Genomic DNA, 25,721 nt, shown 5'->3' with positions numbered 1-25,721 from the left:
AGATACCTGCAGACAGTCTTTGGATGGTGTAAACCTGGACAGCTGGTGCATGATCCCATCCAACTCAGCTCATGATATGTGACAGAGATGCTGGGGCATTATCCAGCTACAAGCCTAACAGCAACACTGACACCAAACATGGAGCAATCTGGACTGAGTGAGTGCTTCACAGACCAGAGTGTTCTTTAAGGTGGCCAGAAATACATGAATGCCATATTTTAGGAATAGAATTCCAATTTTGGTTTCCAATAAAACATTTTTTTTTGTTTTATATAAGGTATGTGCACATAGCTGGAAATGACAATACATACTTTTAGTAAATGCCCTTTTCTTTATTATATCTTTCTTTATTTTCCACATTCCCTACATAGAAGACAGATGAATATATAAAGAGAAAAAAGCATTATTAACCCATTACTGTATTATGAAGTTTTTAAGACTTACATTTTTTTGTATATATTTATTTGAATTATATGAATTTGTGGAGCTTGAACTATTGTTTGAAAAGCTCTTTGAAGAACAGTTAATTGAGTATATACCACAAGAGGGCAGCAGGTTGGGCAACAACTAAGTATTGCCTGATAGTATATTTGAAGAAGAGAATCAAGACAATTCCCAGTCAGCAAATTTTCTTTTGAAGGCTTGTAGAGCTGAACTTTTTAAAAAAGCAAACATCAGGTTGAGATGAGGCCTGGGAGACTGGGAATCCTGGTTGCATTTTAATTGCTGTGCACTGCATAATATAGTCTCTACAGTTAACCTAATTTGTAGTTTCGTCTTCTTAGTCCCCTCCCTCTCCTGTCTTTGTGACATATTCCTGTTATGTCACCCAGGCTGACCTGAACTTGCTACGTAACCTAGGCTAGACTTGAATTCGCAACCCTGCTTCAGTGTCCTGAGTTTTGGGATTACAGGCATACATTACCACACCTGTCTGTCTGTCCTCTTCCCCACACTCCATCTCACCTGTCTGTCTGTCCTCTTCTCCACACTCCTGCTCTTTCTCTTTGGGTTTTTGAGACAGGTCTCACTCTGTAACCTAGGCTGGATTTGAACTCATGACAATCATCCCACTCCAGCCTCCCGACTGCTTGGATTACTGCCATGAGCCACCATGCCCGGCTCTCTAAGTGTCTTGCCAACTTCTTGTTCAGAGGTGAAAACGTGTCTGTCATTTCTCACTCTTGTGCCCCTTTTAGGCTGTGTATTACTAGGCACTGTCCGGAGGACATGGAGAAGACCCATTTTTAAGCACAGCTATCCCACTGCCTGGCTAACCACAAGACTCACCTGCTCAGGACTCATGTAGAGCTTGGTCCCCACTTGTCCTGTGTGTGTGGCATAGGCTGGCATTGGAGTCAGAACAGTCTGCTCTTCTTCATCCTGGTCCATGGCAGTCACTAGTCCAAAGTCCCCAACTTTGACCACATCATCCATGGTGAAGAATATGTTGGAAGGCTGGGGAAAATAAGGAAAGAAAAAAATCACAGAGAGTATATACAGAGAAGGAAAAGAAGTCAAAAGAATTTTATGATTTCAGAAAAGAAATCAAAGAGATAAATATTCTAAAGTATATGACCCTTTAAAATGAGTCACTGTCCCCATGAAGAGGAGCACCTGGCCAACACAAATTAGATTCCATGTTTTCTGAGATTTGTTTTGCTATTAAGAGAAAGACCGGTTGGTGGTGGCTCATGCCTTCAATTCCAATGCAGATGTTTAGCTCCAATGCAGAGGCAGGCAGATCTCTGAGTTCAAGGCCAGCCTGGCCTGCAAGAGAGTTCCAGGACAGCCAAGGCTACATAGAGAACCTTGTCTCTAAAAAGAAAACAAACCAAGTTGAGTGGGTAGGAAGGTGGAGTGGCTCCCGGAGGAGCTGGGGGAGGGGGAAGAATATGATCAAACTATATGTTAAAAAGAGGAAGAAAATGAAGTGCTGGTCTGGTCAGTTTACTACTAACTCATAATACAACCCTTTGAAAGTCACTGTCCCCCGCCTTCTAGATATGGAAACCAAAGCCCCAGTCAGCACGTGATAGGGCCAGGAACCGAACTCAGGCAGCCTGGCTGTGGCTCTGCTGCCGTATCCTGCATGCCTTCATCTATGGCAGATGATCACCATCCGACCATCTAACAAATGGAACATGCCTATCATCTGCCTGTGTCCGAGGGGGAAACAGCCTATCCAGGGAATCAGAACTCCGACTGAAGTTATAGCGTTTTCTAAATCCCACACGCTCCCAATGTCAGAGCCACACTTAGGCCTCTGCCCTGAGTTCTAAATTCCCACTTGAATTTGCATATTAAATGCAGCAAACCAAAAGTCACATGAGCTCCTCCAACTCCAGGTCCCCTACATGAACCCCTACAGGTCCACCCCTTTCCCCAAGACAGACGTGAGACCGTTGAGAGCTGGTGAGGCAGCGAACAAAGAGCCACTTAACCCAGGAAATCAAGCCTTTTAGTGCAACACGCCCAACATGCCGGGAAATACACTTCCTTTGACTCAGACGCCATTATAAAATTCTGACTTTGAAGCAATGAGGTTACTGTAACTGACATCTATACTAATAAGCCAGAACGTTCCCACCAACGGCCCCATATCAGAAGCAATAAATTACATGGTCTTTCTTCCTCTTTCTCCTCCTTTCCCCTGTTGGGCTACAGATCCAACCCCAGGCCCATGACCACATAAGAGCTACTATAAAGCAGTCCAGTCCTGGAACTCAATCTCACTATACAGCCGAAGACGACCTTAACATTCCAGTGTTCTCCTCACCCGTGCTACAACAACCGAGCTTCATTCCCAGCGTCCCGCTCCCATTTTCCGACAGCAACTACTGACTGAACCCCTAAAAGACAGTGTTTGTCTCTCTAGCATCTATCTCCAGTGCTTCTTCCTGAAGCATCCTGACTTCCTGGGTTTGTGGCAGCCCCATGCTGGCCTAATCCCTTTTCTGCCAAGGAGTCCGGTGGAGGACATGCTGTGGTCCTTGGTTTACTGAGAACAAGTCCTAGGATTTCTAGCCAACTTGGGGAAAGAAAAACTTTTCTTACCACCTCCTACCGAAAGCCTCCAGAAAACTTAAAAGGCAAACATGTCCAAGGGCCACTGGTTGCCATCTTGATTCTGTGATAGGAAAGCCTGGCCAAAGTAGAAAGAAGAGATAAGGAGAATATTTGCTCACCAAATATCTGACCCTGGCTGAATCCCCAAGAGTTCTGTTGAATGGCAGACAGCTCCTGAGGGCTCAGTCGGTACTAAAGCTTTTCATGGCAAGCACAAGGAAATCCAAAATAAAATGAAGCAGGAGTTCAGAACATGCCAGGCATTCCTCTGAGGCTGGGATGAGAGGACAAGGAGGGCATGGCTTGGGCCACCATGGAAACCAGAGGACAAACAACCTAGGTGTGATGAGGCTGACAAAGGAGAAACAGGTTCTCTGAGGAAATACCAAGAAAAGCTCAAAGGCAAACAGAAGGGCTGGAGAGACAGTGTCAGCGGTGCTGATGACAGACGTTTGACCAAACCTGTGAGAAAGGAAAGCCTAGGAGATTTAACATTGATCTCGAAGCCTTGGGTCAGAACACGGCTCAAGGTCCAGGCTTTTAGCTAGGGGAAAACTCATGGTGGTATTTCTGTCAGCACACTAGACATCTTTGAAATGACTGCTTTTCCAAAGGAATAAATTGTTTCATATTCTTAGAAAAACGAAAGGGAAAATTAACTTTCGTTTGGGAATTTTTCTGGTCCGTATATACACAGAGGAGAATCTTTACACGAGAGTGTAGTGTTGAGCAGCCTTTCACCTACGTCTTGCTCACATTATAAAAGCAACAGATTACTACTGTAGCGAAGGCGCTGGCTTTGCCTTTCACCATCTTGTTGTTTCTGTATTGACAGGCGGAAGCCCATGGGGAACGTGCACACGCATGAGGAAGGTTGGCCGTACCCACACCTCAACAGCTGGTATCACCCATCTCAAGCTTTGGGTGTCTCTGTTGTAGGACATCCTCTCCATTCCAACCAAAGGAATCACCTCTAAACTTTTCATTTTTGTGTGGAACAATCCCTGGCACCCGGTTTGGACCCACTCCAAACTTCCGATGCACAGAGAGCATTTATAACAAGTGGTAGTTACATCAGAGCATAAGGGGTCTTTCCAGTTCCTGTTCCTATTTTCTCCCCAAACTCTAAAACACATTAAAAAATTTAAAAATATTTTGATGATTTTAGAAGAAAGTAACTTTTTTTTTTTTTTTTAATTTTGGTCATGGTATTTTTTTTTTAAGATTTATTTATTTATTACATATGCAGTGTTTTGCCTGCAGGCCAGAAGAGGGCACCAGATCTCATTATAGATGGCTGTGAGCCACCATGTGGTTGCTGGGATTGAACTCAGGACCTCTGGAAGAGCAGCCAGTGCTCTTAACCTCTGAGCTATCCTTATAGCCCTGAAAGTAACTTTTTATTTTAAAGATAATGGTCTTATGTAGTCCAGGCTAGCCTGAAAGACCAGTGACCAACTGTAGGAATTGAACCCAGGGCCTCACTGCATGCTAGGCAAGCACTCTGCCAATGGAGATACACTCCTAGACCCAGACCCCAGCTCCTGCTATAGCTACTTTAGGAACTGGAGCAAAAGTTTGTGGTTATATAAAATAAGACTTAAAATATTTAAAACAAAGCCAAATTTGCCCAACATTTAAGTCACTTCTCTCAGAAAATGTTTATAGGTTCCACACACACCTACTGGGGCTATCAGGAGCATGTGGATCAAGGCAAGAAACGGTTAAAAGTTCAACAGAATCAGCAAACTATTCACACTTGTTTTTAGAAATGTACACTATGGAAACTCTGTGCATATGTACTCATTACTTAGATAGGCTCTCTCTCACTTTTCTGTGGCCCAGGCTAGCCTTGAACTCACATCAATCCTCCTGTCTCAGCCTCCTAAGTGCTGGGATTCTAGGAGCACACTACCACTTGGATTTGAAATTTTATGCAATTTAGCGCATGGTACTGCCGCACTGTTCAGCACTGCAAACTCTGAGAACAGGGTTGAAGCTTCACTGCTACAGCCACTGCGTTAAGCACCTGCCCCCTTTCTCCAGCTGACTTCTCCCTCAAAGCCCACACAATGAGCAATGGGGTAAAAACATGGACTCTGCTGCCCCAAATCAGAGCTGGGTAGTGAGCCGACTCATCCCCCTTTCCACTCAGGCTCTCTCACCATGTGCTGTAGAGACCCAGGGGTACCTGTGTCAGGCTATTCAAAGCCATAACAAGTTTGAGGCTAGCATGATGGCTTAGTGGATAAAGATGCTTGCTGCCAAGATTGACAACTTGAGTTCAATTCCTGGTATCCACATAGTGAAAGAAGAGAACTGACTCATAAATTCTCCTTTAGCCTTCACAGATATACCAAGCATACCTAAGAGTGTGCACTCTAAATTACTGTAATTAAATAAAAACATAATAATTATATATATGTTTTTTTCTTGACAGGATTTCTCTGTGTAGCCTTGGCTATCCTGGAACTCACTCTGTAGACCAGGCTGGCCTCCAACTCAAGAGATCCACCTGCCTCTGCCTCCCAAGAGCTGGTATTAAAGGTGTATGCCACCACTGCCAGGTGATGTAGAAGTATTATATCCTTTTTTTTTAAATAAATATTTATTATGCATACAGTGTTATGCCTGCATGTATGCTTGGACGCCAGAAAGAGGGCACCAAATCTCATACAGATGGTTGTGAGCTACCATGTGATTTCTGGTAATTGAATTTAGGACTTCTGGAAGAGCAGCCAGTGCTCTTAACCTTTGAGCCATCTCTCCAGCCCCATAAAAATATTTTTAAAGCATAGGAATTATGTAGCATAACTGCTCATAGTGGACTTTAGAGACTCCTTTCCCCATCAAGACTACTGGAAACACAGAAATGAACGGGCTATAGGGGAAAATACATGGTCTGTCTGAACCTTCCAAACACGAGACCTCTTCCTCTCCCGTTTCCTTCCTAGACTGCTGTTCTCTGAAGCCTTTACATTACTCCGCTCTGCCAGCGCTTTGGTTAAAGACTGACAATTGTAATCCTGCTCTGAACTACAGATGTCACACCCCAGACCTGGCGTAATGTTCTCTGACTACACACACACCTTGAGGTCCCTGTGCATGAGTCCCTTGCTGTGCAGAAACTCCACGGCCTCTGCAATCTGCAGAAAGATGTGCAGGCACACCCTGTGGCCCCTCTCCTCCATGCTGCAGCGTCGGTTCATCCAGTCTTTAAGGTTCTCCTTTCTGCACAGCTGCATCTGAATGTACAGGTACACCTTCGGGGAGCTGGGCTGGAGCTGGTCCACAGTGTTCTTGGTGAAGTCTAAACTCAGAGTGGTTGGTCTGGTAGGAGAGGTAGATAAGGTGGCTTCGGAAGAGGATCTGCTGCCAGAGCACTTGAACTCAGTTAGCTTATTAACATAGTGGCTGCCATTGTGCGGCCGGGTTCTGTTGTCTTCCTTACTGGACGCATTGTCACAGCCAGAGTCTTCAAACACTATGGAAGAGGACGTTCCCTCCCTTGACCTTGTGTAGGGAGAAGCTTCAGAAGGACAAAGTTCAAAGGAGTGCCCCTCATCATTGCCGTCCACAGTACCATCTTCCACGTCACACTCTGTCAGGCAGCTGTCCTGGAGGTGGTGGGCAGCATCCACTGACTCGCTGTTGTCTCCACAGTCACAATCTGTTCCTGAGAACTCCAGTGGGGAGAACTGGCTCTCAGAGGAACTTGTCTGGCCACAGGAAATGCCCACTGAGCAAGACCGACTTCTTTGAGGTGAAGGAGCTATGACTTCAATATGTTCTTTTGTAGAGAAAGGATCCATTCTGCGGATCTTAACAGATGGTGCATCCATAGGGCTAGGAGAGCTGAGCGGCCAGTCTGTGCTAAAAGTGGGAGAAATACAAAGAACTGAATGAATGAATATATATTAAGTTATGTGATCTGTACATTGGTGTTAAATGTTTTAAGTATTAATAATATACTTACCAAAGCACATAGGGGAAATAAAACCTGCCGTGTAGGACAAAGAACATCTTACCCCATCTATTTCTTTACAAAATTTTATTTGAAAGCTTAATTTTATTTTAAATTTGTGTATTTGTGTGTGTACCTTCATGTCTGTGTGTTTAACTCATGTGTGCAGTGTCTGCAGAGGCCAGAGGAGAGCACTGGATTCACTTGAACTGGAGTTACAGGCAGTTGTGAGCCTTCTGATGTGGGTGCTGGGAACTGAACCAAAGTCCCTTGTAAGAGCAGCAAGTGTTCTTAACTGCTGAGCCATCTCTCCAGCCCTCAGAGCTTAATTATATACTTGAAATAGTTGTCTGTGTGTCAGTCTTTTGTACAAAAATGTAAAATAGCAGCGCAACACCATCACGGTTTCCTGAGATGGCCACAATTCTGAAGCCCCTGGCAACCTACAGCAGCTCACATGCTTTGATAAGAGGCCACTTCCCTTCATCCTGGATATAACAAGTGTTATGTAACAAGACACCTCCAGGGACTGAATGCTCTACAGGTGTGTTGCTTTGGTATACTTCACCGTGGCTTTTTAGGGGTTTCCTTCCTACAACACATCATACATGGGGGTATTTGCAGGCTACCTAAGCATATACACTTTCAAAAACTGAAACAGCCACCCAGGCAGTGGTTGTGCAGGCATTTAGGAGGCATCCCAGCATTTAGGAGGCAGAGGCAGGTGGATTTGAGTTGGAGGCCAGCCTGGTCTACAGAGACTTTCAGGACAGCCAGAGTAACAAAGACAAACCATATTTTGAAAAACTACAAATAAACTAAAATCAAAAACTCTGAAATTGAGAGGAGCAGGACTGAGCCAGCGACCACAACAGCAAGATCCACAGAGTGGGACCAGGGACATCTGCAAAGGCAGGAATGAGCCAGTGGCCTGGGATAGGGCAGACCTGAAACAATGAACTTTACAGGAGCCAGTACAGGGGAGCAACTGCTGAGCAAGTGGACCCGAGCGAGAGATCACAGCGTGTCCGGGAGTGAATCTGGACCTTCCGGAGGAATAGGCCTGGGCCAGGACCCTTGCGGGTCTGGGTGTAAGTCTGGACCTCTAAGGAACTAGGCCTAGGCCAGGACCACTGCAGGCCTGGGCATGAGTCTGGGACCTCTGAGGGAGTAGGTCTGAGCCAGGACCTTTGCAGGTCTGGGTCCTTCGAGGGAGTAGGCAGGAACCAGAAACCTCTGGGGGTCCAGGTATGAGTCTGGGACTTCTGAGGGAGTAGACCTGAGCCAGGCCCTCTACGGGTCCAGGAGCACCCGAGTCTGAGACCTCTGAGGAAGAAGATAGAGCCAGAGACTTTTGCAGGACTGGCCCCAAGTCAAGGACCTCTGCAAGAGCAGATCCAGACCAGGGACATTTATTTATAGAAACAAGTCTGAGCCGGCAATCTAGACCAGGGCAGGCCTGAGACAGCAAACTCCTCAGGAGCAGAGCAAACTCCGGGAGCACTGAGCGATCTCCAGGAACATGGAGTAAACAATGGGGTAACTGGAACCGTGGCACTGACTGCACCATAAGGAGCAACCATCTGAGCCTTGGCTCCACTGGCACCTAGAAGATTAATCACCAGAGTCACAGACAGCCCCAACCATACCAAGTAGAGGAAAAGATGGGTAGATAAGGTAAGGACACATGCAACACCACAAAGAGCAACATGGCACCAGTAAAATCTAGAGACCCTACAATAGCAAGACTTGGACAACCAAATATGGATGAACCAGAAGAAAATGACCTAAAAAATAACTTCAGGAGAATGTCTGAGACTCTTAAAGAAGAAATGAGAAATTCCCTCAAAGAAATGGAGTAAAGATAAACAAAAAATTGGAAGACATCACCAAATCCCTTAAAGAAATCCAAGAAAAAGCAATCAAACATATGAAAGAAACTATACAAGACTTGAAAACTGAAATAAAGACAATAAAGAAAACACAAGCTGAGGGAATTATAGAAATGGAAGTCATAAGAAAACGATCAGGAACCACAAATGCAAACATAAACAGCAGAATACAAAAGATAGAAGAGAGAATCTCAAGCGCTGAAGATACAATAGAGAAAATAGACTCATCAATAAAAGTAAACATTAACTCTAACAAAATATCCAGGAAATATGGGACACCGTGAAAAGACCACACCTAAGAATAATAGGTATAGAAGAAGGAGAATAAGTTCAACTCAAAAGCACAGAAAATATATTTAACAAAATCAGAGAAGAAAACTTTCCCAATCTAATGAAAGATATACCTATGAAGATACAAGAAGCTAACAGAACACCAAATAGACTGGATCCCCCAAAAAAGTCCCCTTGCCACATAATAATCAAAACACTAAACATAAAGAATAAAGAAAGAATATCAAGAACTGCAAAGGAAAAAGGCCAAGTAACATATAAAGGCAGACTTATCAGAATTACACCTGACTTCTCACTGGAGACAATGAAAGCCAGAAAGTCATAGTCAAGCTTTATGCAGACCATTAAGAGACCACGGATGCCAGCCCAGACTACTGCTATGGGACAATGGTTTGTACTCTGTCAATTGTATTTTAATAAAATGCTGATTGGCCGGTAGCCAGGCAGGAAGTATAGGCGGGGCAACAAGAACAGGAGAATTCTGGGAAGAGGAAAGATCTTTCTGCAGTCTGACCCAGCCACAGAAGAAGCAAGATGTGACTGCCTTGCCGAATGAGGTACCTAGCTATGTGGCTAACATAGACCAGTGGTGTAGGAGGTCCTTCTGTATTTGTGTTGCTTTCATTGGTTACTAAAGAAACTGCCTTGGCCTAGTTGATAGGGCAGAACTCAGGTAGGTGGGGAAGACAGAACAGAATTCTGGGAGGAAGAAAGCAGAGACAGGCAGATGCCATGGCTCTCCTGCCCAAGATGGACACTGGTTAGACTCATACCGATAAGCCAGAGTCAACTGGTGATACACATTAATGGAGATGGGTTAATCAGACGTGAGAGTTAGCCAATAGGAGGCTAGAGCTAATGGCCAGGCAGTGATTTAATTAATACATTGTCTGTGTGATTATTTCAGGGGCTAAGCTAGCTGGGTGGCAGGATGCAGCCTGCTCTCCATATAGTAGACAATAATGGGTTAATATAAGTCATAAGAGCTAATAAGAAGCCTGAGCTAATAGGCCAATCAGTTTATAACTAATGTAGAACTCTGTGTGATTTCTTTGGGACTTAACAACTGCAGGAACCAGGCGGGACAGAAACTCCGACAACACAGACTATTATACCCAGAAAAACTTTCAATTACCATAGAAGGACAAAAAAGATATTCCATGGGGCTGGAGAGATGGCTGTTCTGGAGGTCCTGAGTTCAATTCCCTGCAGCCACATGATGGCTCACCAACCTATAATGAGATCTGGTACCCAGAACACTATATACATAATAAATAAATTAAAAAAAAGATATTCCATGACAAAACCAGATCTAACCAATACCTAGCCACAAACCCAGCCCTATACAAAATATTAGAAGAAAAACTCCAACCTAAGGAAGTTAGCTATACAAAAACACAGACAATTGATGGTCTCATAGCAGCAAATCCCAAAGAAGGGAAAAACACACAAATTAACATCATCAACAATGAAAACTAAATTAACAGGATTTAGCAATCACTGGTCATTAATATCCCTTAATGTAAATGGACTCAACTCACCTATAAAAAAGGCACAGGCTAACAGATGGGATATGAAAACAGAATCCATCTTCTGCATATAAGAAACATCTCAACCTCAAAGATGACATCATCTCAGAATAAAGGGACCTAAGAAACAAGCAGGTGTAGCCATCCTAATATCTAACAAAACAGACGTCAAGCTAAAAATCAGTGAAAAGAGACAAGGTCATTTCATATTAGTCACAGGAAAAATCCATCAAGAGAAAATCTCAATACTTGCCGGGCAGTGGTGGCACACACCTTTAATCCCAGCACTCGGGAGGCAGAGGCAGGTGGATCTCTGAGTTCGAGGCCAGCCTGGTCTACAAGAGCTAGTGCCAGGACAGGCTCCAAAGCTACAGAGAAACCCTGTCTTGAAAAACTAAATAGAAAAAAAAAAGAAAAAGAAAATCTCAATACTGAACATCTATGCCCCAAATACAAGGGTACTCCCATGTAAAAGAAACACTTCTAAAGCTTAAATCATACATTAAACCCCATACACTAATAGTGGGAGACTTCAACACTCCCCTCGCATCACTGGATGGGTCAGACAAAAAATTAACAGAGAAATAAGGAAACTAACAGATGCTATGACTCAAATGGACTTAAGAGACATCTGTAGACTATCCCATGCAAACATAAAAGAATATACCTTCTTCTCAGTACCTCATGGAACCTTCTCAAAAATTGACCACACACTCGGTAACAAAACAAACCTCAACAGAAAAAAAAAAAATTGGAATAACCCAATGTACCTTATCAGATCACCATGGCTTAAAACTAGTTTTCAACAGCAATACTAATTCCAGAAAGCCCACAAACATATGGAAATTAAAGAGTGCTCACCTGAATCATCAATGGGTCAAGGAAGAAATAAAGGGAGAAATTAAAGACTTCCTAAAATTCAATGAAAATGACTACACAAAATACTCAAATTTATGGAACACAACAAAAGCACTGTTAAGAGGAAAGTTCATAGCACTAAATGCCTACATAAAGAAGCTGGGGGGGAAAAGAAGCTGGAAAAATCCCACACTAGTGAATAAACAAAACATTTAAAAACTTTAGAACAAAAGAAGCAAACTCATCCAAGAGAACTAGACAGCAGGAAATAATCAAACTGAGAGCTGAAATCAACAAAATAGAAGCAAAGAAAACAATACAAAGAATCAATGAGAAAAAAAGTTGGATCTTTGAGAAAAATCAACAAAATAGACAAACCTTTATTGAAACTAATCAAAAGGCAAAGAGAGAACATCTAAATTAACAAAATCAGAAATGAAAAGGGGGACACAACAACAGACACGGAGGAAATACAGAAAATCATCAGGTCATATTTCAAAAATCTATATTTCACAAAATTTGAAAACTTAAAGGAAATGGACAACTTTCTGGATAAATATCACTTACCAAAATTAAATCAAGACCAGATAAGCAAATTAAACAGACTTATAATTGCTGAAGAAATAGAAACAGTCATCAAAAGTCTCCCAACCATAAAAAGCTCAGGACCAGATGGATTCAGCTCAGAATTCTATAAGATTTTCAAAGAAGAACGAATACCAATACTCCTCAATTGTTCCACACAACAGAAACAGAAGGAACATTGCCAAACTCTTTTTATGAGGCTACAATTACCCTGATACCTAAACCACAGAAAGACATTACTAAGAAAGAGAATTACAGACCAATCTCACTCATGAACATTGATGTAAAAATACTAAATAAAATACTGGCAAATTGAATCCAAGAACACATCAGAACCATCATTCACCATGATCAAGTAGGCTTCATTCCAGAGATGCAGGGATGGTTTAACATACGAAAATCTGTCGATGTAATCCACCATATAAACAAACTGAAAAATGAAAACCACATGATCATCTCAATAGATGCTGAAAAAGCTTTTGACAAAATACAACATCCCTTCATGATAAAGGTCTTGGAGAGAACAGGGATACAAGGAACATACCTAATCATAATAAAGGCAATATACAGCAAGCCAACAGCCAACATCAAACTAAATGGAAACTCCCAGCGATTCCACTGAAATCAGGAACAAAACAAGGCTGCCCACTCTTTCCATATCTTTTCAATATAGTTCTTGAGGTTCTAGCTAGAGTAATAAAAACAATAAAAGGAGATCAAGGGGATACAAATCGAAAAAGAAGTCAAACTCTCACTATTTGCTGATGATATGATAGTTTACAGAAGTGATCCCCAAAATTCTACCAAGAAACTTCTACAACTCACAAACACTTTCAGTAATGTAGCAGGATACAAAATCAACTCAAAAAAATGAATAGTCCTCAGATGATAAATGGGCTGAGAAAGAAATGAGAGAAATATCACCCTGTACAGCTGCCATAAATAGCATGAAATATCTCAGAGTAACTCTAACCAAACAAGACTTGTATGACAAGAACTTTAAATCTTTGAAGAAAGAAATTGAAGAAGACACCAGAAAGTGCAAAGATCTCCCATGCTCTCGGGTAGGCAGAATTAACACAGTAAAAATGGCAATCTTACAAAACAAACAAACAAACAAAAAAACAAAACAACAACAAAAAAAACCCCAACAAATCTACAAATTCAATGCAATGCCCAGCAAAATTCTTTACAGAACTTGAAAGAATGGTACTCAACTTCAATGGAAAAGCAAAAAATCTAGGATAGCCAAAACAATCCTGTACAGTAAAAGAATTTCTAGAGGCATCACAATCCCTGACTTCAAACTCTACTACGGAGCTACAGAACTGAAAACAGCCTGGTATTGGCATAAAAACAGACAGGAGGACCAACGAAACTGAACTGAAGACCTGGATATTAATACACACACTTTTGAACAACTGATTTTTGACAAAGAAGCAAAAAATATCAAATGGAAAAAAGAAAGTATATTTAACAAATGGTGCTGGCATAACTGGATATCAACACGTAGAAGAATGAAAATAGATCCATATCTATCACCATGCACAAAACTCAAGTCCAAATGGATCAAAGACCTCAACATAAAGCCAGCCACACTGAACCTTATAGAAAAGAAAGTGGGATGTATACTTGAATGCATTGTTAACAGGAGACCACTTCCTAAATATCACCCCAGCAGCACAGACATTTTGAGAAACAATTAATAAATGGGATCTCCTGAAACTGAAAAGCTTCTGTAAAGCAAAGGACATGGTCAACAAGACAAAACGACAGCCTACAGAATGGGAAAAGATCTTCACCAACCCCACATCAGACAGAGATCTGATCTCCAAAATATACAAAGAACTCAAGAAACTGGTAATTAAAAGAAGTAATCCAATAAAAAAAAAATGAAGTACATATCTAAACAGAGAACTCTCAACAGAGGAATCTAAAATGGCCTAAAGACACTTAAGGAAATGCTCAACATTCTTAGTCATCAGAGAAATGCAAATCAAAACAACGCTGAGATTCCATCTTACACCTGTAAGAATGGCCAAGATCAAAAACACTGATGACAACTTATGCTGGACAGGTTATGGGGTAAAGGGAACACTTCTGCATTGTTGGTGGGAATGCAAGCTGGTACAGCCCATTTTGATGTTTGTGCAGCAATTTCTCAGAAAATTAGGAAACAACGTTCCTCAAGACCCAGTAATACCACTTTTGGGTATATATCCAAAGGATGCTCAATCGTGCCACAAGGACATGTGCTCAACTATGTTTATAGCAGCTTTGTTTGTCATAGCCAGAACGTGGAAACAACCTAAATGCCCCTCGATCAAAGAATGGATTAGGAAAATGTGGTACATTTACACAATGGAGTACTACACAGCAGAAAAATAACGACATCTTGAATTTTGCAGGCAAATGGATGGAGCCAGAAAACATCATTTTGAGTGAGGTAACTCAGACACAGAAAGACAATTATCACATGTACTCACTCATAGGTAGTTTTTAAATATAAAACAAAGAAAACCAGCCTACAATCAAAATCCCAGAGAACCTAGACAACAATGAGGACCCTAAAAGAGATGTACTTGGATCTAATCTACATGGGAAGTATAAAAAGACAAAATCTCCTAAGTAAATTGGGAGCATGGGGACCTTGGGAGAGGGTTGAAGGGGAGTGGAGAGGCAGGGAGGGGAGCAGAGAAAAATGTTAAGCTCAATAAAAATCAATAATAAAAAAAACCCCTGAAGTTGCCTAAGCCTACTTAAGATGGAGTTATAAACTGTCAACTGCCAAAAGCAAAACCTCATTTAAAAACAAAAGGCAAAAAAAAAAAAAAAGGATAAACACAGAAGCATTTCATATTAAGAAAAGTCATTGTGGGTCCCTTGAATATTATTCATACTAAGAAAAAGCATATTGAGAAAGCCAAAACCAAATCTCAGGCACTTAACAAGAGGCAAGAAATAACCTGATGACATAGGACAGATGCTATCACACTTCCTTTTCCAGGCTACCAAATGACACCATGTGGTGCGGGAGTATTGTCTGTATTCTGTCAATCATGTTTTAAACAAACACTGATTGGCCAGACAGGAAGTATAGGCAGGAAAACCAGACAAGAAGAAGAAATGATGCAATGAGAACAGGAGAATTCTGGGAAGGAGGAAGCTGATTCCTCCCAGTACTGCACAGACCACCAAAGAAGCAACATGTGAGCTGCCCCTCTGAGAAAGGTACTGAGCCATGTGGCTAGCATAGATAAGACAATGGGTTAATATAAGTTACAAGAGCTAATATGTAGCCTGAGCTAATGAGCCAATCAGCTTATAACTTATGGAGACCTCTGTGTGATTTTCTTTGGGGCTTTCCGGCTGTGGGGTACCAGGCGTGACAGAAACCCCAACAAGCCGATCCTCATGTTACAGAATGGCACCCATGTGGATAACTGCATCCACAGAAAGCCTGAGAAAGCTTGGGAAAGACTAGAGTAAAGCATTTCAGTTTTCAGCTGTAGCAGGAAAAAAGCTGCTCTGTTTTAAAATGCCAGCTTTCTGGGTCATCCTGCCGGGGAAAACTCTGACTCTTTCAAGCAGGCAGTTTGGACTATGGAGTTATAAACACACTGTTGCAGCTTGCTTCCTGGCAAGGTCTTTGAAACACCATAGGAGCTTTTGAATGTTGTTTATGGACACATTGTTCCAGCTTGCTTGCTGGCAAGAACCTTAAAATGCCATAGAGTTGAGGCAAACAATGTGGCTACAACTGGTACCTCCACCATGAGGGTAGAATTTCATAAAGCTAAGGAATGAGCTAGATCTAGTTGTCAAAGTCATGGTTTTAATCTTCTCCATATTCCTTAACAAATTAAAGACCCATGTGGTCAGAAAAAGAGAGATATACAGGAAAGAGAGATTCAAAGAGGAAGAAAACCTCTAAATGGTTTACAGTGTGTTAAAACATATACAGGCTAAAAGTTAAAGTTCTCAAAGTAAAAAAAAAAAAAAGAAAGAAAGAAAGAAAAAAAAGAGAGTAGCCGGTTGTGGTGGCACACACACCGATAGGATTTGCCTGGGAGGCAGAGACAGACAGATCTTTGTGAGTTCAAGGATAGCCTGGTTTACAGAGGGAGTTCCAGGACAAAGATACAGAGAACCTGTCTCAAAAAGCCAAAAAGTAAAAGTAAAAATAAAAGAAATACATATTAAAGTAAAGCCACATAAAGATGGAAATTACACAGAGACTCTTGATACTGTATGCTATGCTCTCTTTAAATTGTTTGAATGCTAAGGAAGGAGCAACAGCTACTAAAAGATATTTGCTTATAAATGCTGCTGAACTAACCCAAGATAAATATTTTGAAAATACTTTGACTTCAAAATTGAAGTCAAAAGGTATGTTACTTTGGAGAAGAGATTTTGCTTTTGTTTCCACAGAAAACGAGAGGCTGTGGATTTATTCAGAGTTAAGAAAAATCAGCTTTGATCAAGGAAGACCACCTGAGAAATCTCTGGCAGGAATAGATGGCCCAGCTGTCTGAGTTCTTCATCCAAAACAGGTTCAAGACTGCTGCCTGAGATGATCAAGACTCACAGGATACTTCAGTCAGGACTTGATCATAACTCTCAATTTTCTTTAGGTCCCCATAAGATTATCAGCACCCCCAACCAGCTGGAAGTAACCTGGAATACTACGCCCACATTCCCAAAAAAATGGACTATGGATATTTTCCTTTTTTTTTTTTTAAAGAGGGGGAAGTGGTGTGGGAGTATTGTCTGTATTCTGTCAGTCATATTTTAAATAAATGCTGATTGGTCAGACAGGAAGTATAGGCAGGAAAACCAGACAAGAAGAAGAAATGATGCAATGAGAACAGGAGAATCTGGGAAGGAGGAAGCTGATTCCTCCCAGTACTGCACAGACCACCAAAGAAGCAACATGTGAGCTGCCCCTCTTAGAAAGGTACTGAGCCATGTGGCTAGCATAGATAAGACAATGGGTTAATATAAGTTACAAGGGCTAATATGTAGCCTGAGCTAATGGGCCAATCAGTTTTATAACTTATGGAGACCTCTGTGTGATTTTCTTTGGGGCTTGCTGGCTATGGGGTACCAGGCGTGACAGAAACCCCAACAATCTGGCCCCTCACATTACAACCATTTTCACAGCAAAGCATCAGCCTTGAAGGAGACACATTATAAGTCTAACGGAGTTACCTTTCGTCTTTAAGCCAGATTTCATCCATCTTCTCTTGCCACTTTTCTGGCGGTGTTTCCAGCCAGGCATTGAAGTACCTCACAATGCCTGGGTGTTCCAGCTTAGCCAGGGCCTTGACTTCACGCATCACCTTTTCCCTTGCCAATTCCCTGAAACACAGACGATGGGATGGTTATTTGATGTCCAATGGTGAAAACTGGAGTATACGATAGAAGTCAGTGAATATAAAATCAAGAACATGACTTAGTCTTAGGTACATATTAAGTACTAAATTACAAACAAAAGTGGATTTTAGTGTTTTGTTTTGTTCTGTTTTTTGGCCTTTCTGGAAATAATGGCTACAGACAAACCTACTTCCTCATGTAAATAAACTTTCTTAGCCAAATAAAAATCACTAGTGACTCTTAAATGTCTGTTGGTTCATGAGAGCATAGAGTCATCTAGGAGATGTAAGTCACTGGACATGCAGTGAGGGATGATCTATGTAGACAGACAGACCTGTCAACTGTCAGACAAAAAAAAAGGATGGAAGTTGAGCAGCAGCGTCCATCTCCCTGTGCTCCCCGACTGCAGCAGCAGCGTCCATCTCCCCGTGCTCCCCGACTGCAGCAGCAGCGTCTATCTCCCCGTGCTCCCTGACTGCAGCAGCAGCAGCGTCCATCTCCCTGTGCTCCCCGACTAAGGAGGCATTTGTACAGCAGTGAGAAACAGGACCCTCCCACCTCAGCCTCCTGAGTACTGGGGTTATAGGCATGCACCACCAGGTCCAGGACAGCTCTTGTTTTAATAGGGGTAAGCCACAAGCTGTAGTTTGGATATGTAACATCCCTGGAGCCCTTGAAGGGGATCTGCTGAGTTCGAGTCTCCTCCTTTCTCCCTAGTCATGAGGTGAACTGTAAGCTTCTCCACCACATGTTCTCTCTCTTGCCACAGTCCAACTCATCATCAACTGACACCTCAGGAAGAACGATCCCAAACAAGCAGCTCTAAGGTGAATTATCTGTTCTCTTGTTACGTTAGTGAAAAGCCAACTAATACATTATAGCAAAAATATTCTGAAATGCTGTGACTACAGTTCTTACACTTGCCTGTGGGGAAATCTCAAGAATTCACATATATGTCTGTGTACTTATGTTGTGTGATGGTGGTAAATGCTCATGTGTGTGCGTGGACACCTGAAGGCCAGAGGAAGGCGCTGGGCACCCTCCCTTATCTCTCTCACTCTCCATCATATTCCTGTTAAGGCAGGGTCTTTCTGAACCTCGAGCTTGCTTTTTCTTTTCTTCTTCTTTCTTAAACCTAGGTTAGAAACCAGGGCCTCACAACCCTCCTGTGTCCATCCCATTTGGCACTGGTGTTGCAGGTGTGTGCAGGATGCCCAGCTCTTTATTTGGGTGGTGGGATCTGAACTCTGTCTTCATGCTTGTGCAGTAAGTGTGTTAACCTCCAAGTCATCTCTCCCTCAGTCTAAAGACCAGACTTTAAAACAATCTACAGAATCTACAGCTCACAGCTTTAAGACCACTGCGACTTGGCAGCATTCAGAACCACAAAGTTGGAAGAAGAAGCTACACTGTGACTACGGAGCACAAGGAAGACAATTTGCCTTGAGATGAGATCCAATGTACTAATTGCATTGTCCATTACCTATTGGGGAGACGGATCCTCTTGATAGCATAATTGCAATCATCTACTTTGTTTTTAGCTTCAAAGACAACTCCAAAGCCACCACGACCCAAGCACTGAATTGGCTCAAAATCTGTTAGATATCTTTAAAGAAATACATACAAAATTTTAAAAGTTTGAAGTAATTTTAAATGTTATAATATTTCAATATGAAACAGAAACAGTTCAATATTGTATCATCATACATAAATGCAAGAACTCTGTAAACTCTCAGAATGTATTTCACAAAAAGCACAGCTTGAATTTTACTAGCAGTATTCTAGGTTCACCTGTGTGCATAAATAAGCAAACACGCATACATACTTATAAATTCCACATGCATAAGTAATAAATTCCTTGCTTAGTTGGCCCTCATTTGTCCTTACAGCAACTGTACCCTTGATCTGTTCGATACAGAACTTTCCATCAGCGATCACACTACCACCTCTCCATTCTCTAAGTTTTCTTCGGCATTTCTGACTCTTTTAAAGATGCTCTTTCACACTATTTCATTGCTTGTAAATTTTCTCTTAGGAAAGTTAATCTTATTACATTTAAGTACACAGCTGGAACTCTAGGTACCAAAGCTGACTCCAATAGAATGGCCTCACCAGTCAGTACACCCACCAGTGTCCAGGGCAGCTCAGTTCCCCACTGTCAGTCACATGTGGGTGTCGCTGTCACCTGCAGCCTCCCTGTGGCGCCTCATGACAGTCCTCCTGCTCTGGCCTCCCTACTGTTTGAATTACTGCCATGAGCCACCATGACTGGCTCTCTTCAGTTTCTTGTCAGGTTCAGAGGGTAAAGTGTGTCTCATGATTGTATTTCTCACTCTAAAACCAGTTCATATTTGAGTTGTGTTCCCCACGCTGGAATTAATGTCATAAATTCTTAGCTGTGCATTCTGGGCACTGTAATGAGAACACAGAAGACGGGGTCCGGCCTATGCTGTGCATTGTGCCCGCTCAGGCTCAGGCTTCTTGTTACTACCATGCACTCTCCTGGATAGCTGCTTCTTTGCATTTAATGAAACCTCACCCTCCTTCGTTCTGATCTCGGCTGTTTAACTGTTCCATTGCACTGTCCACATAGTGTACAGAATACTTTCTTTTGCAGTCACAATGAAGCTCAGGTGTCTCAGCACGACTGCATCATGGGGACCATAAATGTGGGCAAAACATTTTTGTTTCTTTTTGTCTTTCTAGAATCTGGACACTAGCTGGCAATCAAAGGTCTCTCAAATGTCTGTTGAGTTACTGTGAGGATTAATGCACCCCCACAGATGGAGGCTCAGCTGTTCTGAGGAGTCGTTCTTATGAAGTAAGCTATGACTTGCACACACATGTTAATTTAGTAGTTGCCTCAGCTGTTCAGAGAACAGCTAAGGAGGAGACATAATCGATGCCAACCCTCCCTGGGCCAATTACCTCCACAGAGAAGGAAGAGCGATCATCTGAATTCCCAAAAATAGCGAGTCAAAGACCTCAGTACAAATCCGCCTCCTCAAATGCAAAAGCCCTCAACAGTTCCAGGACCGATGGTACCACCTTCCTAGCTTCTAAAAAGAGTGACATCTCATATGTGATGTAAGACATAACTAAGTCTCATTTTGCTAACATCTGAGCTGGAGGATGACAAAACTGGGATTTGAACTCACAGCTGAACACACCAGAGGCTGTTTGTATGCATCACTTCCCAAGACACCTACCGGGACACGTAGCCTGAGTGTTTAACGTCGTTCCAGCTACTGTCACTGGCATCAGCACTCGCAGAATCGTATTTATTTTCAGTCTGACACTGAGTTTCAGACTCCTTCCTTTGCTGAGAAGGTAGAAAGCAGTTACTTACTGTTAGTACAAAGCTGAACGGAAGTCAGCTGATCATCTTAGTTCAAGAGATAACATTGAAAAACAAACGGCACTGGGAAAATGAAAAGCACACACGCAAGAAGAGCGATTCCCTTTACTGTATCTCAATAGGCTTAATTCCCATTGCCAGCCCTATTGTCAGTAAATGGGTTTTTGTTCTTCACTCTTTTAAAAATATTTTATTTTATGTGTATGAATGTTTGCCTTCATGTATGTGTATGTACCCTACGTATATATGTGTGTAAGTGCTTACCATGGCCAGAAGAACATGTCAGATCCCCTAGAATACAATTACAGATGGCTGTGAGATGCGCTGTGGGTACAGGGAACTGAACCTGGGTCCTCTTCAAGAGAAGTGATCTTAACCTCTGAGCCATCTCTCCACCCCTTGTAGATGCTTTTAAAAATATTCTGACTACAGGAAATTGAACTTGGCAATGTCTCTTTAGCAACCTCAGAAGGACTTTCTAGAGAATATTAAATATTAGCAGAGGTAATCATGGCTCATCTATTCTATAACTAATTCTTGTCTTGCTAGGTGTTATGTAAGGGACTGGAGAGCTGGACAAGTGACTAACTTGTTCCAGAACATCATCTGCAGCAGAGAGAAACAAGACAGTCCCTATTAAATGTATTAGCAAGGGGAAGAGGGTTTATTTATTATTAATTATGTAAATGTATTATGTCTGCATGTACGCCTGCATGCCAGAAGGAGGTAATCAGATCACGTTATAGATGGTTGTGAGCCACCATGTGGCTGGTTGCTAGGAAGTGAACTCAGGATCTCTGGAAGGGCAGCCAGTGAGTGCCTTTAACTTCTGAGCCATCTCTCCAGCCTGAGGGTGTTTCTGACATAAGCAGAGAGCCTAACTCAGGAATCTAAGGACTCAGGTGTGGGGAAAGTTGAGTACAGAAAGGTAGAGCATGACTCACAGGGAACCCTTAAGTTTTTGAAGGACAAACTTATTCTATCAAAAATGTAAAGTCAGTTATTAGAGTTTTAATGTTAGGAAATGAGTTAATATGGAGTGGGGATGGAGACTGGCTTGTAGATAGGAAGTGGACGAGAGGCATGAGCCCAGTTAGAGGATACTTCAGTGATCAGAAGATGAGCAAGTGATGGTTATCTGTACCGAGGATGTGAAAACTGAAAATATTTAGGAAGAAGACCTTGACAGAACTGGTGACTGGTGCCGGAGAGAATAGAGAGCAGGTAAGAACACTGTGGTCTGAGACAGAAAAAGCCAGCGAGACAGGCTGGGGGTGGGATGGATGGATGAGCACAGTGTGAGCTACGGCTCATCTGAGCTAATTGTATAGTTCTATCTAGACAGTTGCTCCAGAGAAACGATTTGGATCTGGGAGCAAACCAGGAAGTTGATGCAGGCCAACTGCAGTCAGTTCTGGTCAACATGGGCTACACGGTAAGCCCCTTTCTATAAAAACAAAAATAGAGGGAGGTGGGTGGGATTTGGGGGTCTCTAAGATGCTTGGTGCTAAGAAGAAGAGAACATGTGAGGAGACTCCGTGGAGCCCCGAGGTGCAGGGTGGGGCTGGGAGGAGCAGAGAAGGGTGAAGTCCTGTAGGAGGCACTAACTTCCATGAAGACTGGGAGGGCCTGGGGCAGGAAGTCAGACAAAAACAGTCAAAGAGAAGCATCCAACAGTGTCATCAGAGGCTCAGCTGGGGACAGGAAAACTGTCCACTGTGTCAACCAAGGATCATCCAGAGCTCTGGTCAAGGTCAGCTTTGTGAGCAGCAGGAATGAAAGCCCGAGTGCAAAGGCCAGAGGACCAAGTGCAGACAAGGAAGCAGACATGGGGTGCAGCCATGCCTCACACCACAGCCATTCAGGCCTCCACGGCACACGAACAACAGTTTGCTCTACACATATTATTATAATAACTGAAAGGTATCTTATTTTTGTATGTGTGTATGTGTGTGCATGACTCTATGTCAGAATATGGAGAACAGAAGAGGCTGTCAGATCCCCTGTCATTGGAGTTACAGGCAGTTAAGAGCTGTCTGATGTGGGCACACAAGAGCAGCAAGTGCTCCTAACCACGGAACCACCACTCCAGCCTTCCCGTAACATAGAATAGAGTTAAAAACCAACGGTGGCTAGTATTCTTTATTATTGGGCTTTATCTGTTTCAGATACACAGACACTAAATGCTGTGTTGTAAGCACACACTGTGTAAGACTGCAGCAGTCTTGCAGTAGCAGGCTGTGTTATAATGTCTAGCATGCAACAGTCTTGGCCATTTAGAGTGGAAGTACACTCGAGGACCTTTGCACAGTGATAGAACTGCCTGGTGACACATTTCCCAGAATGTTACCTTCTTGGCTAAGTGATGGACGACTATATAAGCATAAGTGACCTGTGGTAAAATCAGAACACATTAACTTCTCCTACCGTGAGCTTTCTGTACAGCAGATACTTTGAAGCACATCGGGTTGAAAGAGCATCTTACCCTGTGGGGCTGAGGATGGAAAAGCCTGCGCACAATAAAGGTTGTAGCTACGATGCAAAGCAATATTGTTCCAAATATTTCCTTCCACCAGTGCAGGAGGAGGACGGGGTCCTTCTTGCGGATGCTCTTGCCGTAGTGTGGGCTCTCCAGGAATCTGACTGTGATCTGTGTGCTCCGTTTATTCCTCTCTCTCTTGTAATATGGCAGATAGTAACCATTGTCTGAGAAAGCAATCAAAAGGGTTTTCCTGTTAAGACAAGTATAATAGTCCTACCCACCTTTTTTTTCAAGGCAGGGTTTCTCTGTGTAGCCCTGACTGTCCTGAAACCCTTACAGTCTAGCTGTGAAGCTTGTACTGCTCACTGCCTCCCAAATTTATTTTTTTATTCTTCTATGTGTCAATCAGCTTACCTTCATCTGAATTCTATTAATTAACTTCAAGTAACTGAATGAGACGATTGTTTAATTTCCACTTAGGAGTAGTGACACTTACCATATGGATACTGGAGGATTGAAAGTGCACCATTACTGTATTCCTCATGGGAAAACTTATCATTACTTAGGCATTTGTCAAATTCATCAGACCCGACCAAGACGGGAGTCCTGGAAGGAGAATCTAAAAGGAATGCAAACAATTAATCACGTGACTTTAGTGGAAGGCTAGGCTCTTGCGCTCACTTAGCGGATGCTCACCTACAGCTCAGTTCAAGAACGCAGGTCAAAGAGCCCAACACCCTTGCTGCTGAGAATCAAACAGTCCTACATAGAGCACAAGACTAGGAAGACGGTCTGCACCTGCAGTGCAAGCTCTTGGAGAGAAGGAGGTATCTGAGCTCAGGAGTTGGAGATGAACCTTGGCATTGCAGGTCATATCTCAAAACAATAGATGCAGAAAGTCATACAAAAAAAATCACTTAATCAGCAGGGCAGTTAGTTGGGTAAAGGCATTTGCCATAGAAGCCTCAAACTTGAGTCTGATCTTGGAACCCTTATGAAAGTGGAAGGAGCGAATTACTCCACAGCTGTCCTTAGACTCATTCACGTGCCCGGGGCATGCACTTCCCATAATAAAATTAAATAGTTCAAATACAACATTTACAATAAAAAACTAACAAAAGGTGTGGAAAAATAACTAAAGGATTATCCCAGTACTTCAATTAATTTATTCTTCACAAAAAAATGTGATAAGGGCTGGAGAGATGGCTCAGTGGTTAAGAGCATTGCCTGCTCTTCCAAAGGTCCTGAGTTCAATTCCCGGCAACCACATAGTGACTCACAAGCATCTTTAAAGAGGTCTGGTGCCTGCAGACATGCACACAGACAGAATATTGTATACACAATAAATAAATAAATATTTTTAAAAAAATGTGATAATCATGTAACTTTTTCACTTATTTATTTATTTATTTATTGAGACAGGGTCTTAGGCGTAGCCCTGGCTGTCCTCAGATTTGCTCTGTAAACTAGGCCGGTCTCAAACTCAGAGATCTGCCTACTTCTGCACCACCACCACCTGGTATATACTTTTCTTTCTTTCTCTTTTTAAAAGCTATTATTGTTTGTTTTGGAGACAGGGTCTTACTGTGTAGCCCTGATAGGCTGGAACTCACTGTGCAGACCAGGCTGGCCTCAAACTCAGAACGTGAACTGCTTCTGCCCCTCAAGTGCTTGGATTAAAGGTGTGCTTGTTCTTTTCTTGAGATAGAGTCTCTTGTAACCCAGATTGACCTCAGACTCACTTGGCAGCTAAATAGGACCCTGAACTCCTCTGAACCTCCTGCTTCCACCTTCCAAATGCTGGGAGGTTGCAGGTGTGTGCTACCACACATGGCTTACCTAGACACTTTAGTGATATCTGTAAAGTTTCTAGGTGACTTACGGATTAAGGGCTTCCATTTGATCGTCGGCAGAGGAATAATTGCATTTTCGCTATTGACAGACTCCAAGGCCTTTGGGCTTGTAGGGAATTTTTCTGAGACTCTGACGGATGACTGCAGGTAAAGCTGGCCTCTGTACATCCCTGGGTCAACCACAAAAACACATCAGCCATGAGACGGTGTTCTTAAAAGTTCACTTTGACTTATGGCACTTAGATGAATTCTACTTACTTCTTTGCCTACTACACAGTTCTTTCCAGAGAAGAAAGATATTCAAAGCGTTTACATATGACTCAACAAAAATCAAGATACATAAGGCCTCTACACTGTTAGGTTGTGGATGATCTTTCTGTACGCTGGGAAGACGTCTTTGCCAGGGCACCTTCTGATTGGTTTAATAAAGAGCTGAATGGCCAACAGTCAGGAGGGAGAGGATA

At 42.5% G+C, this 25,721-nt stretch overlaps 1 protein-coding gene across 1 annotated transcript in view; it reads right to left on the bottom strand.

The window, feature by feature from the left end:
* Positions 1-25,721, bottom strand: part of Eif2ak3 (eukaryotic translation initiation factor 2 alpha kinase 3) — a 69,511-nt gene that overhangs the window by 5,293 nt on the left and 38,497 nt on the right. Inside the window, exons 7-14 of the mRNA XM_050126431.1 lie at positions 25,287-25,427; positions 23,901-24,023; positions 23,408-23,628; positions 20,774-20,886; positions 19,048-19,170; positions 17,400-17,549; positions 6,159-6,942; positions 1,291-1,458 (exon numbers count right to left, since the gene is read on the bottom strand). Coding sequence (XP_049982388.1) covers positions 1,291-1,458; positions 6,159-6,942; positions 17,400-17,549; positions 19,048-19,170; positions 20,774-20,886; positions 23,408-23,628; positions 23,901-24,023; positions 25,287-25,427 — 1,823 coding nt within the window. The remainder of the gene's footprint in view (positions 1-1,290; positions 1,459-6,158; positions 6,943-17,399; positions 17,550-19,047; positions 19,171-20,773; positions 20,887-23,407; positions 23,629-23,900; positions 24,024-25,286; positions 25,428-25,721) is intronic.

This window comes from Alexandromys fortis, unplaced genomic scaffold, assembly GCF_014885135.2.
Source record: "Alexandromys fortis isolate MF-2015 unplaced genomic scaffold, M_Fortis_MF-2015_v1.1 scaffold_257, whole genome shotgun sequence".
In the NCBI taxonomy this organism is placed as follows: domain Eukaryota; kingdom Metazoa; phylum Chordata; class Mammalia; order Rodentia; family Cricetidae; genus Alexandromys; species Alexandromys fortis.
The sequence above is the reverse complement of the archived record's forward strand: the minus strand, read 5'-3'. Positions and strand labels throughout refer to the sequence as shown.